This window comes from Chanodichthys erythropterus, chromosome 10 (genome assembly GCF_024489055.1).
Source record: "Chanodichthys erythropterus isolate Z2021 chromosome 10, ASM2448905v1, whole genome shotgun sequence".
Taxonomy (NCBI): Eukaryota; Metazoa; Chordata; class Actinopteri; order Cypriniformes; family Xenocyprididae; genus Chanodichthys; species Chanodichthys erythropterus.
In genome coordinates, this window is record NC_090230.1 from 8,017,579 (window position 1) to 8,037,512 (window position 19,934).

At 37.5% G+C, this 19,934-nt stretch overlaps 1 protein-coding gene across 1 annotated transcript; it reads left to right on the forward strand.

Moving 5' to 3' along the window:
- Positions 1-5,932: 5,932 nt before the first annotated feature.
- Positions 5,933-19,709, forward strand: pdgfba (platelet-derived growth factor beta polypeptide a). The gene is made up of 7 exons (XM_067398545.1): positions 5,933-6,406; positions 10,979-11,075; positions 14,392-14,463; positions 15,053-15,246; positions 16,835-17,732; positions 17,973-18,096; positions 18,361-19,709. The coding sequence occupies exons 1-7, from the start codon at positions 6,335-6,337 to the stop codon at positions 18,371-18,373; spliced, it is 1,470 nt and encodes a 489-aa protein (XP_067254646.1). The 5' UTR covers positions 5,933-6,334; the 3' UTR covers positions 18,374-19,709.
- Positions 19,710-19,934: the final 225 nt, after the last annotated feature.

A 19,934-nucleotide genomic window follows, 5' to 3' on the forward strand; every position in this document is an offset into this window, starting at 1 on the left:
ACTTTGTAACTAGGTGACAATAAACCAGTAAAGATCGCTTGAGGTCAGAGGCGAAGTCAGGGTCAAGTTTCTCTCCAGCTATGCAAATTGCATTAAGTCCAGATTTTGTGGCCAGGGTAGGTTTTAGGGTAAGTTTACATGACAACAATGTACTAAAAATTAAGAAAATTATTTTCATAAATCATTTTTCACATATAGACGGCAAAGTTGTCAAAATGATCCCCGTACACTCGGGTATATGAAAATGATTAAAAATGCTGTATTGCTCATGCCAGGCTAGTAGTTGGCGATGTCACTTTAAAGAAACACTACACACCTATATAAATTTGTAGCAGTAAATGAAGAGGTGTCATATCAATCACAAGTTTGGTATAGAGTACCACAAGGCTCAGTGCTAGGACCGTTGCTGTTCACTCTGTACATGCTACCCTTGGGAGATATCATTAGGAAGCATATCATTAGTTTTTACTGTAATTCTGATGATTCTCAACTCTATTGATTCACACCGTGACAAAACATACCAATTCACAAAATTAACAGAATGCATATTGATATAAAAAAATGGATGACTAGTAATTTCCTACTATTTATTTCTGAAAAAAAACAGGTTTTAATTATTAACCCCTTAACGGTCACTCCCATTTTTGGGGAACAGACCCCAACTTAAATTGTTTTAAATCTTGAATACTTCTGAGCATAGACTTATGTTTGGTCTCCTTATAAAGAGGACACTTGGCAGATTATTTTAGAAGTGGAAAAAAAAAGTTATTGAAGTTTTAGTTTAGGAAAATGTAAAATGTAAAAATATGATTTCTTATAATTTATATAAAATACATATTTTACAAAACTGTTTTACTCTAAAACTGCAAGAAAATCAAAGCAAAAATCTAAAATCCAATCAAGTTGTGTTTCAAATTTTAGGTTGATATCTCAAAAATTGAGCTTTCTGTAGGATTTTGTTTGAGGGATATGATAGTTAAGGGGTTAAACCAAAAAATTCAGCACGTAATTACCTAGAATACTGTCTAACAGTTGATGGCTGCTCTGTCAAGTCTTTGTCATCAGTTAGGAACCTGGGTGTGCTCTTTGATACCAATCTTACATTTGAAAGCCACATTTTCTGTAAAACCTAATTTTTCCATCTTAAAAATGTATATAAATTAAGACATATATGCTCTCAATGACAAGTCTCAAGGTTAGATTATTGTAATGCGCTACTGGGTGGTTACCCTGCACACTTAATACATAAACTCCAGCTGGTCCAAAATGCAGCAGCTACAGTACTAAAACCAGGAAGTGTGACTACATTGGCTCCCTATCAAACATCACATTCATTTTAAAATCTTGAGAATTACTTACAAAGCACTAAATGATTTAGCTCCTTAATACTTGAGTGTGCTCTTAACGCATTACAGTGCTTCACGTCTATTGCGATCTCAAAATTCTGGCCAGTTGATAATACCTAGAATATCAAAATCAACTGATCAACAAATCAAAATCCACTTCCCATAACACCCAATGTACTTATACATTGCAAAAAGAATGGCATCTATGCTAATTTTAGTCTCTCTGTTTGTCCCGAGGTTACAGTAGTCAGCCATATCCGGTCCGTATCCAGATCAGATGGTGGACCTGCACTTAGACATGACCTCAACGCATCCCTGAAGGTCAGCAGAGATTTTGTCAACTAGACAATCTTCTGTGAAGGCCTCGTTGACATGACAGCCATTGGCACAGATCCTCAGCAAAGACCACAACAACCAGACAAGTCCTCTGCCCTATGACCATCTTCGTCTCTATATACACGCATGATAAATCCAATCTTAAAGCAAAAGGAACTGATTGAATATACTACCAATCCACAATCGGATTTCTGACTTCTGATGCAGCCTGAATCATAATCAAAACATTGTTCTTTCATTGGCCAGAGGAGAACTTATTGAGCCTTCTCCTTTCCAATCTGTCATCTGATGGAGCTTGGGTTCCTTGTGACCATCGCCTCTGGCTTGCTTAGTTGGGGACATTTAATATTCAACAATATTATTCATTTGACTGCACTAACACTATTGGATAAGAACTGAACTGAGATGGACGACGACATCACTGTTTTTGTGCAGAACTGCTTTATAGATGAAATGAACTAATTTAATAATTGATGAACTTTACAACGAAAACATACTCAACACTAAACTAACTTCAGCTGAACAATGACACTATTTTCCTTTAGAGCTGCTGTACAACAGAAATGAGCTGTTTGCATCATTGAATCATTATTTTCCTGTTATCACTGTGAAGCTGATTTGAAACATTCTGTATTCTATAAAGCGCTATATAAATAAAGGTGACTATAGACTGAACACATACGTAATGCATGCACATGATGTCACCATTTTCACAAATTTGCGTCGTACTTTGAAACCTCTTTTCAAAAGCTTGCATTTTTTGGCCCCTAATATGCAGGTTTCTTGTAAATTAAAGGGGTAGTTCACCCAAAAATGAAAATTTGATGTTTATCTGCTTACCCCCAGCACATCAAAGATGTAGGTGACTTTGTTTCTTCAGTAGAACACAAATGATGATTTTTAACTACAACCGTTGCCGTCTGACAGTCGTATAATGCGAGTGAATGGGAACACAATTTATAAGAGTCAAAAAACGTGCATAGACAAATCCAAATTAAACCCTGTGGCTCGTGACGGCACATTGATTCCTAAGACACGAAACGATCGGTTTGTGCAAGAAACCGAACATTATTTATATAATTTTTGCCTCTAATACACCATTATGTCCAACTGCGTTCAGCACTCGCTTAGTGAGGTCTGATCGCGCTCTGACAACGGCAGTGATGTCTCGCGCTTATACTTCAATGAGTGCTAGGCATTACTGCCATTGTCATTTGCGTTCTACTGAAGACACCTACATCTTGGATGCCCTGGGGGTAAGCAGATAAACATCAAACTTTCATTTTTGGGTGAACTATCCCTTTAACAGGCAAAATGCATAAAAAGTTTTCTGTTTTTAGTTGTAAATGGAGTCGCGTGTAAATGGCATACACTTCAGCATACTTTTAAAAAGAGTACTTATTACAGAAATTATACTTAAGTGTGAATGAATGTTTTTGGTCACTTAATTGCATGATATTTAATATTAAATGAAACTGTATATTAGTTTACATTTATTAAATGAAATTAGTTGCACTTTTTACGCTAATTTTTTCATCCACTTAGGAGTAGGACTTAAGATGCACTTAAGTACATCTTCATAAGTATGTCTATTGTCTTAGAAATATGGTTAAATTGTATTGCTGAACACTGACAAACATTTACGGTAAATTAAAATATACTTTAATGTAATTTCTATTGAACCTTTATTTAACCATTTTATGCTACAACTCACTCTTTAAAACAGTACTTGTGTTAGGAAACATTTTCTAATTATACACTTGAGTAACATTAATTAATTAACTTCATGTACTTACTGTAGGGTTTTTAGTTACATTTAATTATGCATAATTTATGCAAGGACACTGTAAAATAAAGTGTTACCAAACATAGTCATGAAAGTGTACTCTTTAAGTACACTTAAGTGGCCTTTTATTTCATTGATACTATATTATTTGTAATACAGTTTTTTTTTTTTTTTCAGATTTGAAGTACACTACAAGTGCACATCCAATGCGATTAAGCACACTTCTTTTTCACAAGGGCAAACGGCATGTGCAAATTAGTGAAGTTCACAACGTAATTTCGGGAGGACTGAACCCATCTAATCTTTCAATTAGTGAAATTCAAACATAATTTCAAGAGGAGGGAACCGTAATCTTTCAATTACATCCAGAGCATATAAGCAGCTCTCACCCTGCTCTGGCATCAGTTGTTTCGATATCCCTCCACCTCCCCAACTCCACCACATAAATTAGGCATCTCATCTATCATACTCCTCTTCCAGGCACTAGTAGTCCCTGGGGGGTATATCCAAGCTCAAGTTGAAGCTGCTTCCTCGAGCCCCTCCACAGCGGACAGCAAGCCAAATACGCTTAACCTTATTAGCTTAAAGGTTTTATGAGGAAACAAACTTGTGAAACATTGTTATCAGCACACAATTCATTCTAGGTAAATTCTCTGAATCGCGCTGCAGTCTACTTGATCTGTCAAGAATTTTATTGTAAAGTCTATTGTAATTTTTGTGTCAAAGTTCAGGTGATCAGTAACTCCTGTAGCTCACAATAACGTGTGTCATGTCAATCACTCGCTGCATGCGGATAGAAAAGGTCAGCAGGTTTATAAATAGCCCCCTAGAGACGCTCAAACGCCCGTGTCACTTCCTGCTACTGCAGCAAAGGGGGGCCACCATGTCCCCGTGACCTCTGACCTCCCGGAATTTGTGATGTGCGATATTCCCTGAAAGCGGAAAAGCTGGCAAACTCAGTGCATACAGTAAGATGAGAGACAGGTATAGGATTTCACACCTTGCTTAAAATTTCAGACCATCTGAAGGAAACCATCTACAAACATTTAGGTCAAACCTTCACAAATACACTTAAGGCCTGTTCACACCAAGGAAGATAACTATAACAGTAATGAAATAGTTCTAAAAATCGTTCTAAATATAAAAGAATAGTCCAAACCACAACTAAAACAATAATAACACAGAGAGGAACAATATCTTTGGAATAACTTTCACAATAACTTTTCATCTCTGGAGATGACTTCAGTTTCATGATGTCATCTTTCAACTGGAAATCCCAAAATAAAAAACCTTGTGAAATCTCATCTTCATTTCACTTTTTCATTTCTCTGCTGGGAAATATTTATATCTAAAATGATATATATGGTAACATACATCATCAAACTAATGTTTTCCCAGGATCTTATCGGATGATTCTCACAAAGCTTGACAAAATTGTGTATGAGTCATATTTCACTCCAAAATCAACTGATATATGCTTATATCATTATATATATATATATATATATATATATATATATATATATATATATATATATATATATATATATATATATGTATATATATGTATATATATATATATATATATATATACACATATATACACACATATATACATATATATATATATATATATATATATATATATACACATATATACACACATATATACATATATATATATATATATATATATACACACATATATAAATATATACACATATATATAATGATATAAGCATATATATATATATATATATATATATATATATATATATATATATATATACAGTTGATTGCCAATTAAGTTTAGAAAATCAATGAACCAGTTAGAACCAAGTTTAGGTCAGATAGCTGCTAATGGTGGATATTTTGATGAATAGAAAATTTAAGTTTTTTCTATGTATAAGCTGTTTATGTAATAAAATATGTTTTTGTAGTTTGTGTTGTCCCTTATCAGTGCAAAATTGTCACAAATTAAAAAGGATTCATGCCAATATTGTCCAAAACACCATTTTCTAGGGCGTTTCCAAACTTTTGGAGGGCAGTGTATGTATATATATATATATATATATATATATATATATATATATATATATATATATATATATATTACAAATTCTAATGTCATCATCATCATCAGTTTGGATTGTCCAATACAGTGTGACCTCCCAGTTCACAAGTATTTGCTATAACCTCCAGTGAAACAAGACAGAACAGATGGCTGTGGGAAAACTGTTGCCTTTTTTTTCCAAATAAAAGTCACACTTTGAGAATGTCAGGTCATGTATGAAGAGCCACCCTCATCCATGCAGAATCATTCCTAATCATTTGCCTTATATGGAAGCATCAGTCCAGCCTTGAAGGGCAGAGGGCCAATCAGAACACAGGGGGCGGGGTTTGTTTTTTAAGGCTGAAGCCAGAGCGAAGTGCAGCAGCGGAGCATTAAAGCACCTGAGAAACACGCTATAGCACGCACAACTGCACGAGCGCATGCTGCTGCTGACTAGGGAAAGTTACACACTTGCAGCGCTGGAATAGTTATGCATGGGCTGTTTTTTGGAGTCAACACACTGGACATATTTGCTTGGATATTTAAAGCTTGATATTTTAAACTGAAGAGTGGAGGTTTTGTTTTTTTGTTTTTCATTTCAAGTATATCATTAATATGCGATTCTTAACGGATCGGTGACTTGAACACTTTATTTCCACACTGGAGATTTCGGATACGACGTTAAATGTCAAACGGGATCAGCTGGCACGGTGTTCAAAGTGACTCAACCCCTCTGGAATAAACTTTCCTGCAGCTGAGAGAGTGTGTGTGTGTGTGTTTGACAGAGAGAGAGAGACAGTTGGATGTGCGCGCATGATGAGCTCGCGGCTTCTGCTGCTGGTGCTCGCGGCGCTCGCAGCGTGCCTGCGGTCTGGTCGCGCGCAGGTAAGCTTCACCTGATTGACGTCACGCTCGGTTTTTCTGTCTCAGCGGGAGTTTAATTTATATGTCTCATTTGACAATAGCTGCATTCACAGCGCACTTTTAACTGTCTTGATTTCGAGGATGAAATTTAAGCAAACTGTAATAAATTCCCTCATAAGCATGCCTGACTGCGTATTGGCCGCAAACTGGAGGGCCCCCACCCTTCAGGACCCCGATAACAGAGAAACTATACTAGATTTGATGCTTAATCTAGCTGTATTTGTTTATGTCTGCAATTCTAAACTCAAACAAAGCCACAGTTAGTGTTACCAGCATTAATGTGCATTGGATGGATTCCCAGATGCACCACTGCCAAAACACATCACTCAGTCCAAGAGCATCTCTGTCACTGCTTAAACCCCAATTATGTTGTTCATTTAACACTGCAATTTAGCCGTATTAAAATAGTGGTTTGAGTACTTATAGAAGGTCCTCTGTACACCATTAAAAATAAAGATTCTAAAAGTTTTTTTTTTTTTTTTCTGTGATGCCTTAGAAGAACCATTTTTGGTTCCTCAAAGAACCTTTCAGTGATCGGTTATTTTGTGAAGGTTCCATTAATGTTAAAAGAACCTTTATTTTTATGAGTAGCATTGAAACTGTATTGTTCAGACTAGGAAAGGTAATGTAAACGAAAAAATTAATTATTTTTCTACAACAAAAGTCATAGCGGAATAAGTCTGATATGTTTCAATGAAGATTCTTGTCAACGAATCAGACAGACCGATTCACAAATCTGTCTAAATGATTAATTAGCAAGTCAGTCTGAATTAAAATTATTTTAAAAATGCTTATTCAGTAGTCCAAGTCATGCAAATTCATTGGTGTGGGAATCTGGTAATAATAAAAAATTAAACCGCATAAATCAGTTGATATTTGGCTGCCACAACTGCCTCATCAATGGATAGTGCACATTTTCTGTATTCAAATATACATTTTTTTTGTTATTTTTGTGAAGAGAATGTTCAGCTATTGTTATTTGTGCAAATATGTGTAATAATTTAATTTTGTTATAGTCTACATTTCAATGTGATTCTCTTTCATCAGCCATATATCGTTAATGGCCATTAACTCTTCCCCGCCAGAGTTTTTTTTTTATTATATATATATATATATATATATATATATATATATATATATATATATATATATATATAAGTTGTCAGTCAGCGCTAGCATTTTTGATCATTTTCACTAAAATTTTACGCCTCCCAGAATATTTTGTTGTATGAATATTTGAATACAGTATATAAAAAGAGCCTCTGCTTTTAAACAAAAAGTCTTATTCTAGCTTTATGCATTCATTTTTTTATCAGCTCTTAAATGTGTGTAAGTTCAACAAAAAAAAAAGCAACATTTTGAACAAAAAAGCTGAGAAAATTGTGTTTTTGTCAAAGACTACATCCGGATCAGATTCAGAACGATGATCACAACATAAGTGGAGTAGATCAGTTTTATCTATACAGTCCTATACCTTTTCCTGGGCCGACATTTCATTCAATAACGTTAGGCAGTTTTGATGTATATGTCTATTGTTTGATGATCATGTTAATTTACATGTGCATTGCTTCTAAAGCAATACACAATCAATGCTTCTATCACTTGTTTCTGCTTTTTTTTTTGCCTGTGTTTTGATCCGGAGATTCAGTACTCTTTCAGAAGATTTGTAATAGCGCTCCCTACTGTATAAAAGTTAAAAAATAGATTGCCGGAAAATCACGGGGAAGCGTTGTGTCATAAATGATGGAAAATTCTTTTAAAAATCATCCGTTCTCTAATGTAACGGATTCAGTAGAATCATTAATGTACCTTGATTTGTGTTGCATATTCTCACATATGCGTCCTGACCTTTACGAAAAGGTCTTTAAGACGTGCACATCAATTGCCATCCACACACACACACACTAAAAGACCTAAATCCCCTTGTGATGTTTCTGTAATCCGTCTCTTGAATATCACCATTGCATCATCACCAAACCTACAAAAATCTCCACAAACCTTATGTTAGGCCTACCCTCTAAAACAGAGCACTCCGATTTGGAGTTTATAAGGTCACAGCTGATGGGATTTTAGTTCTCCAGCTGATGCATTATAAGTCTTGTGTTTAAGTTATATAAGAGAGGAATAATCTAGGCAGCACGGTACAGACGTGTGGATGGAATCACATAAGATGGTTTGGCTTTGGGTTGCTCTCATTACGTGTGTGTCACGGCTTGAAGGATTAAAAAAAAAAAATCGAAATTGCTTTTGCAGACATGACTCAGGAATTGAGCGAATGAAAGCCGAGCCGAACACCTGAGAAGAGCAAATGTGCATTGAATTAATGACTCAGTTTTGGAAAATGGAAGACGGATCGACCTTATTATGCTTGTGATTATCCTTTCATATAATATTTAATCTCTGTCTCTCTATGCAAGCATGATTATCGAAGCTAGCTCAGACGTTTTTTTGTTTTTTTTAAAAAAACAAAAAAACAAATCCCGTTCTTTTCATCTTTCTTTCAATACATCTGCTTATTTGACCTATGTGTATGTGCTGGTGTGGGTGTCACTCCATGGATACAGTATTTCTTTATGTCTGAACTCAGTTATGGCCAACTGCCATGTGGCCGCCCTATAAAGTTTCGTGTGTGTGTGTGTGTGTGTGTGAGTGAGAGAGAGAGAGAGAGAGAGAGAGAGAGAGAGAGAGAGAGAGAGAGAGAATAGTATTCCAGATCCATAATTATACCCCATTCCTCCTCAACTTTTCCCCTGTATCAACTACTGGCATTCCTGCATCCCATGATTCATTATGGCATGTGGCAAACGGGAGTGATGTCATCCTAATGGGATCAGTATATGTGTTACAGCGCTACACACACACACGCACTTGACAGTGGGTGATATACTGCTTTAGTGCATGTGTGTTTCACTCTGACATGCACTTCTTCACACCTGCGGATCCATCATGAATTTTACACACACTGTCTAACTGGATGGAGTCTCAGTTTAGTGTATCTGGCCTTATTTTTATTTTTATAAGTGTACTTATAAAGTTTTAATAATGGTACTAATTGTATGAGAATAGTGAATTTCACATCACAACCATAATGATAACATCACAGAGGAACGATAATGCTTCAATCACATTTCGGAATGATTTTTTCCAGCTGATTAACGATAAAAAACTTTGACAGCCAATCAGAATCTACCTGACTCTAAAGAGCTTGAGCACGTACAGTGGCAGTCAATTGTTATGAATTGCTTTCTTACACATTTCACACACATTTAAAGACCTAGCTGGCGTAGATACAGGCATTCACTTTCCAACCTGATTGTACGAGAAAATGTAGATATTTTGCGAGTGTGCAATTTTGTGCAAATTCGTACAAAATGATTCATCTGAAAATGTGTTAAAAAAAGGGAAGTATGAAGTTCAGTTTATAAAATTACCTCTCAGGAGCAGATTGTACAGGAATGAACAAAGGTTGTACAAATACAAATTTGCAATAAATCAAAATAGTTATGAATTGTCTTGAGACTGTATTGTCACATTTGTATAATTAACATGGACGGTTATATGTTAATATATTCATGGTAGTGACATCATACTGTAACGTTTGTTGAATGAGATAATTTTGCTTAGTTTAAATAAGAGGTTGGAAGCTTTGCAAAATGAAAATTACAGTATAGCCTTTTTTTAATTTTTGTTTTATTTGGCCGATGACAATGCTGATATATACGTAATAAAATTTAATGACAGCTGCACATAAAATTGCTCATATCTGTATGTATAATAAATCTATCTATATCCAACTTTCTATTTATTCAAAATTAACTAAAATAAACTAAAAACAGACATCTTTTTGGGTATATTTTGGAACTGAAGTGCAACTACTATTGCTGATATTTGCCAAACTGACAAAATATCAGCCAATTAATCAGCCTGACAAACATACCTATCACTTGTCTATATATAAAGTATATCAAACTCATTTAAAAACATTTTAATGATTTTTTAATGACATTCCTTTTAATGAGTTTACTAATTGCATGTCTAGGTAATAATAGCATAACTGTTGTTTGTAAATGGTCTGAAATGTAAAAAACTGTATTGCAGCCTTAACCCTAACTGTAAATTATAACAAGCATATAAGGAGCTCTGTGTGGAGGTGTGAAATTTAATTGGTTGGTTGACTTTGGCAATTTCTTATGACAATTATATATATATTTATTTTCCCACTGTGTGTCTGCCACATCACACTGACCACATCACACAGACACACACACAGTGACCTGATTATGAGTAATGCAGCTTAATAAAGGACAGAGATAAAAAATAAACACAAAGGACAAATAGAGCTCTCCACATGCTCTCTCTGCGACACGTGCTGTATGTACAGTACTACATGTCCTCAGCCAGGTGTCTGTGATTGTACTGAATACACTGGCTAGACATGAATGTTATTGAAATTACAGGAGCCTGTTTCTTACCCAGACGGGTATGTGTCTGTTCAGAAACCTGTTTGACCATCTCTCTCTCTTTATTCCTAAGGGGGACCCTCTCCCTCCATCTCTGGTGGATTTAGTGATGAACAGCCCGATCTCATCCGTAGATGATCTGAAGAGACTTCTGGACGTAGAATCCGTAGGTAAAGCTGATCCCATACAATTTTTTATCAGACTTTCTTAGTAGATTTTTATCATTACAGATTTATTGTTTTTTTTTTTTTTTTGGGGGGGGGGGTTCCATCACAGAAAACATTCAGAATTTACAGACGAACGAAGCTCAATTTAAAATTGAACATTGGTCTGGGGAGTTTGCTATGTATTTCCTAATGCACAAGAGGCGTGATCGACGAGCATTATTCACGCAATTGGATAGTCCTTCAACCAATCAGATCAACGATCCGGGTGACATACTTTTGCAGAGCGATGCGAAAACTCCAGACAGGTTTTGTTTATATTGGTTTGTAGCATTGATCGGCGGTTTGCAGAAGCAGCAATGGCATAGAGCGATTTTTGCAGGTAGTGTAAAAAAACATGAAAGTGAGTGGTATTTACACCCAGTCAAGCGATTTGTTTGCTAAACTAAAGAAGTCATTTAGCATCGTTGAGAGGTTAAAAGGAATTGGATTGACGGTCGTGCGAGAGACGTCATCGTGTTATACCCGCCCAGAGCCATAGAAAGAGCTCTGTACCCACCAATAGCGAGCATAGGTGGATAAGCCAGTCTGTGATTGGTTCCCGCAAAAGTGTAACAGATGCAGCAGAAATGAATGTACAGGTTTCCAGACTGAGTTGCCGGGCGAAATCAAATCGCCGGCAGATCAGGCTGGGTTTACCCAGTCTATCACTTAGTAAGATTTATAAGCTGTTTTCCTCATGGGGACCAAAATATATATATATGTATATGCACACTGATCAGGCATAACATTATGACCACTGACAGGTGAAGTGAATAACTAATTATCTCTGAACATTTTGTCCTCAAAGTTGATGTGTTAGAAGCAGGAAAAATGGGCAAGCATAAGAATTTGAGCAAGTGGGTCAGAACATCTCAAAAACTGCAGCTTTTGTGGGGTGTTCCTGGTCTACAGTGGTCAGCATCTATCAAAAGTGGTCCAAGGAACCGGTGACAAGATCATGGGTGACCAAGGCTCATTGATGCATGTGGGAAGCGAAGGCTGGCCGTGTGGTCCAATCCAACAGATAAGCTACTGTAGCTCAAATTGCTCAAGAAGTTAATGCTGGCTCTGATAAAAAGGTGTCAGAATACAGAGTGCATCGCAGTTTGTTGCGTATGGGGCTGCATACCTGCAGAACAGTCAGGGTGCCCATGCTGACCCCTTTCCACTGTCGAAAGCACCAACAGTGGGCATGTGAGCATCAGAACTGGACCACGGAGCAATGGAAGAAGGTGGCCTGGTCTGATGAATCATGTTTTTGTTTTTTTTACATCAAGTGGATGGCCGGGTGCGTCGCTTACCTGGGGAACACGTGGCACCAGGATGCACTATGGGAAGAAGGCAAGCGAGCGGAGGCAGGGTGATGCTTTGGACAATGTTCTGCTGGGAAACCTTGGGTCCATGTGGATGTTACTTTGACACGTACCACCTACCTAAGTATTGTTGCAGTCCATGTACACCCTTCCATGGAAACGGTATTCCCTGGTGGCTGTGGCCTCTTTCAGCAGAATAATGAGCCCTGCCACAAAGCAAAAATCGTTCAGGAATGGTTTGAGGAGCACAACAACGAGTTTGAGGTGTCTTGGGCTCCAAATTCCCCAGATCTCAATCCAATTGAGCATCTGTGGGATGTGCTGAACAAACAAGTCTGATCCATGTAGGCTCCACCTCACAACTTACAGGACTGAAAGGATCTGCTGCTAACATTTTGGTGCCAGATACCACAGCACACCTTCAGGGGTCTAGTGGAGTCCATGCCTCGATGGGTCAGGGCTGTTTGGCAGCAAAACGGGGACCAAAACAATATTAGGAAGGTGGTCATAATGTTATGCCTGATCGGTGTATATATATTAGAGGCTTTTTATCATGCATTGGCTGCCTTACTCTCTACATATAGTCATCAGTCACTGAAAAACCATATCAGCAATGCTTCAAACTATAGTAAACGTCTCGTCATTTGTGGAATGTGTGTATTTTCTGGGGTGTGTTGGGAAGGTGAGGCAGGAAAGAATGAGGGGTCTGGAATGCAGTGTGTGTGTGTGCACATGCATGTGGATAATGGTAATATTTACATGAATGGGCTGTGTATAGCCCCTCACAGGCACAATAGCTGTGACCTTGAGACCAGTCCAGCTCTAAGTTTACAGAAGGGACACAAACACAAGGCTACGCTATTGTTCCCTATACCGGATTCCTCTCTGTCTGTATGTGTGTGTGCATTTTGCTTCGATTTAACAATGTTATGAACCTTACTACGAGGACTATAGTACCAGGCACTCATGGATATACAGTAGATTGACAGGACTTGATCATATTTACGGTGAGGTGTCAGGACAGTGGAATCAAGAGAATTCAAATGGCAGCCCCAGGTCTATAGTATGAGACATACAGAGACACATGCAAATGCAGAGACAAAGCACAGTTGCGCAACTTAAATGTAGGTTGCAGTCATATGTACAGGTTCACATTGCAACAATTAGCGTTTCAAGAAAGAACTAGTTGGTGAAATAATTGCAAGTTCACAAAGTTTGTTGCCTTGAAGCTTTGATATTCAAGACACTCAGTAACAGTTCTAGTCAATAATTTAGATATGCTTGAACTACTCAACTTCCATTTGTAGTATTATGTCTGATAAACAGAATATGAAAAAAGTGTGTTTGGCCACTTTCGTCAGTCAAACAAACGTCAGTCAAGTCTTTCATCCTGATAAAAAAAGATGCAAAAAATCAGTCTTTCTTTTTAAAAAAAAATGACACAAAATTCGAAAACACAAGAAAATGAGAAAATAAATCATTTTGAAAATACGTAGATCTGTACATTCCTAGACCAGACGTTAGGTCCATTCACATAAAGAAAAACGGCTATAAAAATAACTACTGCATATTGTCGTCCTCACCAACAGACGCTACAGATTGCCGGCCGGAGCTTTAAATGCTTTAGCTGGTTAAAGTCAGGTTGATTCTGATTGGCTGTCCATGCTTTTATCGTTATCAGCTGGAAAATAAAAATCATTCTTAAAGTGATTCCAATGATATCGTTCCTCCGTGTCATTCAGATTTGAATGCTTATAAAAACTGTATAGTTACAGTTATCATCCTTGGTGTAAACATTGCTTTAATCTGATTGTCTAAAGTCTGTCTACTCCAGAACGAAATGACATTAAGCTGGTAAATTTCAGGAGGTCAAAAGAACTGTCAACTTCATGATCTCGAACTACTCAAATTGCTGATGGATGTTTCATATTTTTTAATCACTCCTTTGTGTTGTCTTTCATTTTCAGAGGAAGATGATGAGATACCCGAGAATGAGATGCACTCTAACGGAACACACAGACGTCTTCCCAGAAGCCTTAGTAAGTCTTCTAGCATTCCCTCCCTTCCTCTCTTTGTCTCTTTTCCACACTCCCGTCTCTTCATCTTTGTCCTCTAGCAGAATTTCAATGTATTTCCAGTCTGTGGCAATTATTTTGAGACATTGTGGCATCTCCATTCCACAATGGTGTTGTGGCTTTGTTGTGTGTTTGTGCGAGTGAGTGAGATGTGCGTATTTGAGCCTGGAGTCTGCTGTTGCGTCTCTATGATTGATCCTGTCTCGTCCTGTCTCGCCACATGTCCTTAGGTCACCCTCAAGCACACACACACAAGTTTCAAAGCTCAATTTTACCACCCACGCTTCTTTCGCACATGTACTCGAACCATTTCTCTCTCTCTGAGTGCTCACTTTCAGTCAAGTGAGCCTTGAATCTGTGAATTGTACACACAAACACACTCTGACAGCACTGACAGGGTGAATTATAGTGTGTGTCTGTAGCCTTGTTAGTCTGGTTTGTCTAACTTTCATCCAGTTTGGCTTCTGCAGTGTGGGAATAATAGAGAGCGTTGAAGAAAATAAATGTTAAATAAATGTTAAATCGACCACTGTCTTTTCTATCTCTCTCACAGGCGTTCAGGTGGCCCAGCAGGCCATGTGCAAGGTGAGAACAGAAGTTATGGAAGTGACCCGTGCAATGCTGGACAGACGTAATGCCAACTTCCTGTTATGGCCTCCGTGTGTGGAAGTGCAGCGCTGCTCAGGCTGCTGCAACACACGAATTGTACAATGTGTGCCGGTCACCATAGAAACACGACATTTACAGGTATTCATTTGCAAGTTTAACACAGTTTAAATGACTTTTTAGCCCTTTTTGAACAACATCAAAGTAGTCTAAAGGATATTATAAGGCAATGTTATAATGCCTTAAAAGGTTTTGGCCAAATTCTAAACCAGGATCTGTGGAAAAACTCCATCCACCAAGATGGTGGACGAGAGTTAAGAGATAACTCAAAACTTAAAATCTCAATTAAAAACTAGTTAAAAAATGTAGTATCTTAACCAGTATTTGTGCGTACTACATTTGTATACTTATTAGTGTCAATCTGTTAGTGAAGCAACATGCTAACATAAAATTGGTTAAATCTAATTACAAATACAATAATATTTTCCCCAATATTTGTTTGTACTCTGTATATTTATGCTCATTAGTGTATTACATTTTTAGCTTAGGTTAACATGAAAATAGTTAAGTCTAATTATTAGAAATACACTATTTTGCCAAAATGTATGTGTCTATTTTTATGCCGTGTGATAAGCGCACTAATCTATATCACGATTTTGTTTTCTGTTCGATTGACAGATGCTTTGCCAAAGCAATGGCACAAAACACAACATTACTTATCTTTTAGGTGCGTTATAAGTAGGGCTGGGCGATATATCGCATGCGATTGTCACACGCATTTCGTCAGTAAAGCCGGTTCCCTGGTTACTGCTAAATCGTCATCACCTGCTTTCAAATGGAGCGGCATTTAATAGACCGAGCCGTAGTTCACTGATAAGCCACACAATATCATGTTCATTATCGAAGGCGATTCATCTGTGATATGAATGCGATATTGTGTGGCTTATCAGTGATATACGGCTCTGTCTATTAAATGCCGCTTCATTTGAAAGCAGGTGATGGTGATTTAGCGGCAATCAGGGAACCGGCTTTACTGACGAAATGTGCGTGACAATCGCATGCGATATATCGCCCAGCCCTAGTTATAAGACTGTGGTCAGGACAGATTAAACAATAGCGGGTAATCATAAAATCAGAAATAGACATTTGATATAGAGTGCAATAAAGAAGGATAATTAATAAAATAATTATTCACCTGTTTGTCTTCGATGCAGACAGTGCTTTAATCTTTGATTTGCTTGAATTACATACAAACAATTTTAGATTTTGATCTAATAAGAAGACGACACTATGCTGCTTCAATGCATTGTAGGTTCGTCAAAACGCAAAACGGAATGTTTCTTTTGGTCACGCTACATGCTGGAAAATGTAGTTAGCTACTGGATAAACTACACTGTTTTAAAAGCAGCCGAGCTACTGTCAAGCTACTGAAAATGTAGTTAAGTTAGTAGCATTGCTACTTGTAGTTAGCTACTTCCCAACACTGTAATTAGTATATCACATTTTTAGCTTAGCAACATGCTAACATGAAAATAGTTACGTCTAATTAGAAGTTGACTATTTTACCCAATATTTATGTGTACAGTGTATGTTCATGCTAATTAGTGTTTCGCATTGTTAGCTTAGCAACATGCTAACAAAAATTGTTGAATCTAATGAGAAATGGAACACTGTTCTTGTGTTCAGAAATGAATAGTTAGCATTATTTTGATATCTCTATTTTGTCTAGATGACGAAAATCCAGATTATCAACCGACAACCAGTCTATGAGAAGGTTATCATACCTGTGGAGGACCATGTGACTTGCAGCTGTCAATCACGTGTTTCTGCGCACAGCCCACGGCTCCAAACCACGACTCTTGCTCTGCCCAGACCCCACCCTAAAGTAACGCTACCAAAGAGCCAATCGAAAGAGGAGCTACATCGCAATGATGAACTTAAACATAATCAAAGGCTCCATTTGGAGGATAAAGAGAGTCAGGAACTACAATGGCAGTCAAAAAACACAGTCACACACACACAGGGCTACCAACAAAGCCCGTACCAACATACAATATCACACACGCCAGTTTATGTGAGCAGAGGAGATGCTCCCACCAAACAAACCACATTAGGAGATCCACACATGATGAGTGATGCAACACAAACAGAGGAGGTCGATCACATGAAGTCCGAACACAGTGGTGACGGCATGGCGAAAAAGACGCAACAACATTACGACAAACATCTGCAAGAGGATCAACAGCCAAGACCACCGCAACCACAGGATAAAACGACACCACAGCAACCAAAATACAATCTTTCCCACAATCCCGTCCAATCAGGGCACAGCATACCACAAAGTAGCAAATTAGACACTTTTAGCCACACTTACAGCCATGTTGAGGTGATCGGCCAATCCAGCGGGTTATCAGAAGTGCTAAATCATCACTCTGACCAATCAGAAGTTGGAAAACAACACCACCACCACCACCACCAATCAGAAGCAAGTAATCAAAATATGCAGGAAAAGGAACAGCAGCAAGAAATACAACATCATCTTCGTCACCAACACCACCGACATCATCAGCTTCACCAACATACAACACAAGCAGTTAGCCAACAACAGACAACCACACAAAAAACAGGTCAGTGTCTAGATTGTCTCTTGAGTCATTGTGTGTGTGTACACATTGTATTGTGATTAGTAACTTATGCTTCCTGTTATTCTTTTCATTTCTTTAACGTCAGAGTTAGCATATAATGTCAAGGGTCAAGAATGTAATGTGAAGCTAATATTATGATGGCTACCTTAATGTTTCAGCGCTGATCCTAATATCTTCCTAACCGCATTCCTTTTGTCTTCTGTTTTCTTCATTATCCGATAGTGACTAAAGCTCCTCCCACCACCCCCTCAGCCCCACAGACTCCGCCCCCTCTCCAGCCCCCACGGAAGCGCCGACGGAAACATCGGAAGAGGATGAGCAAGGCCTCTATGAGAGCAATGATAATGTATTGCTAATATTATAGTATGATTTTACTATGAACATACTAATAAGCAATGGTTTACAGCTGAATTGTGTAATTTCTGTGTAACTAGTGTCACCAAACAGAATTGCAATAATAGTATTTTAGACCTTGTTGGATGAGAACACTTGATAGATTGCGATTCAGTTTGATACCATTAGTGGTGCGGAAATGACACACTGCAGCTTTAGCCAAGCTATTCAATAAGGTGAAATCTAATCGATCTAATTAACCTCTATCCTCTAACAGGGTAATGTCCTGAAGAAGACCAAGACTCTGCCAAACTGCTGCCAAAGTCCCAGGAGCAACCACAAAGTTGGGAGTCAGGGTGGAGACACACAGGATATAGCAGAGACACACTGGAAATCTTTTTATAATAACTGGAAATGTCTTTGATCTTTGCCAAATAAGCTCCCATGAACTACATTTCCCATCAGCTATTGCAGTCGTAGGAGGCAACCAGTTCTGCGATCTTCGCACAACGGGAGCTGGCCGTACTCAGGATATCCTGTGAGCATGGACTTAAAAGGGATTCCATACGGACACAAACACAGCCTGCCAAATAGTGAGACTGTATTTAAAACACAACACAATTACGGTCTGCCAGATACACTTCATTCAACACAACAACTGCCAAATGCGGTGCAATATTGACTTGAACCATTGGTTGGCCAAGAATCTGGCTCAAATCAGTGATTTGCTACTTGGAGAAAGTCAAAGTAGCCTTCAATTGCCAATGAATGATGTAGACCCACTGGTGGTTGGGTTGGAAAACAACTCTGGACTATTTATCCACTGGAGGAACTACTAGAATAGCAAATGGAAGAAGTTAAAACTGGAATATTTGAGGATATATGTGAGGACTTTGAATTCGGACTCTCAAAGAGCAAAACAACTAGGGATATGAAGCTCAGGACTTCCAGAAAAGTATAAAATACAAATAACTTTTACAAATTCATCTCAAAACGTATAATCTGTACATTTCTCAAGCTACTTAAACACTCCAAGTTTATTAAATAGCAAAATATCAGCTGGCTAGATACGAAATCAAGGAGTAAAAGCACTTACAAAGCAGTTTTTGAGCATGTACCATGGTAATATGATGGTATTCATTGAAGTACTTTGGAATACCATTTATATACCATGGTATATGAATATGGTAATCAATCTGATGCCATGGTACCACCTCAGTACTTTTTTGTAAGTATCTCTCAGTATCATGCACAGTATTTATTTGGTGCAAAAACACTGGAATATCGTACACTGGAGATTATCAAATATGAAGTGCTGAAAGCACTAAATGTTTGCATGTTGGTAGATGCACGGTCAAATAGTTCCTAATTCAATATTTATATGAAAATAAAATATTGTGTTTAGCCATAATGAGGTTACAATGAAATACTCCCATCCTGTAGGGGGCGGTATGGAGTGCTTTGTCATTTTATGCCTGCTGTTCCCAAACGTTCGTCTGTGCATTCAACTGCTTCTGGAATCTTGTAAAGCTATAAAATAACTGTTTGTAAATGATGCATTTCTTTTCTGGCTTTTTAACTTATTTATAAAAGGTATAAAAGAGTAATTAATTAATTATTTGTTTTGATGGAAATTATTGTTAATGTAATAATGCTATTTTAATATAAATATAAAAAGTGTTACATTTATCATTGGTTTGATGTTTTTTATAGCATTTTCTGAAAACATTTTAGAGTTTACTAATATACAATAATAATTTTGCCCAACCTCCCAAATGGCAGAATATTCATTCCGAAATGACTATGGTTTCTTGTCGGCATGAAATCGAATTGGACCCTCTTTTCTTCTTA

Excerpts from the sequence above, each read along its gene's own strand:
- pdgfba (XM_067398545.1), top strand. The coding sequence starts at position 6,335 with ATGATGAGCTCGCGGCTTCTGCTGCTGGTGCTCGCGGCGCTCGCAGCG. Across the intron at positions 14,464-15,052 it reads ACGTCTTCCCAGAAGCCTTA|GCGTTCAGGTGGCCCAGCAG; the intron begins GTAAGTCTTCTA and ends TCTCTCTCACAG. Across the intron at positions 15,247-16,834 it reads TAGAAACACGACATTTACAG|ATGACGAAAATCCAGATTAT; the intron begins GTATTCATTTGC and ends TATTTTGTCTAG.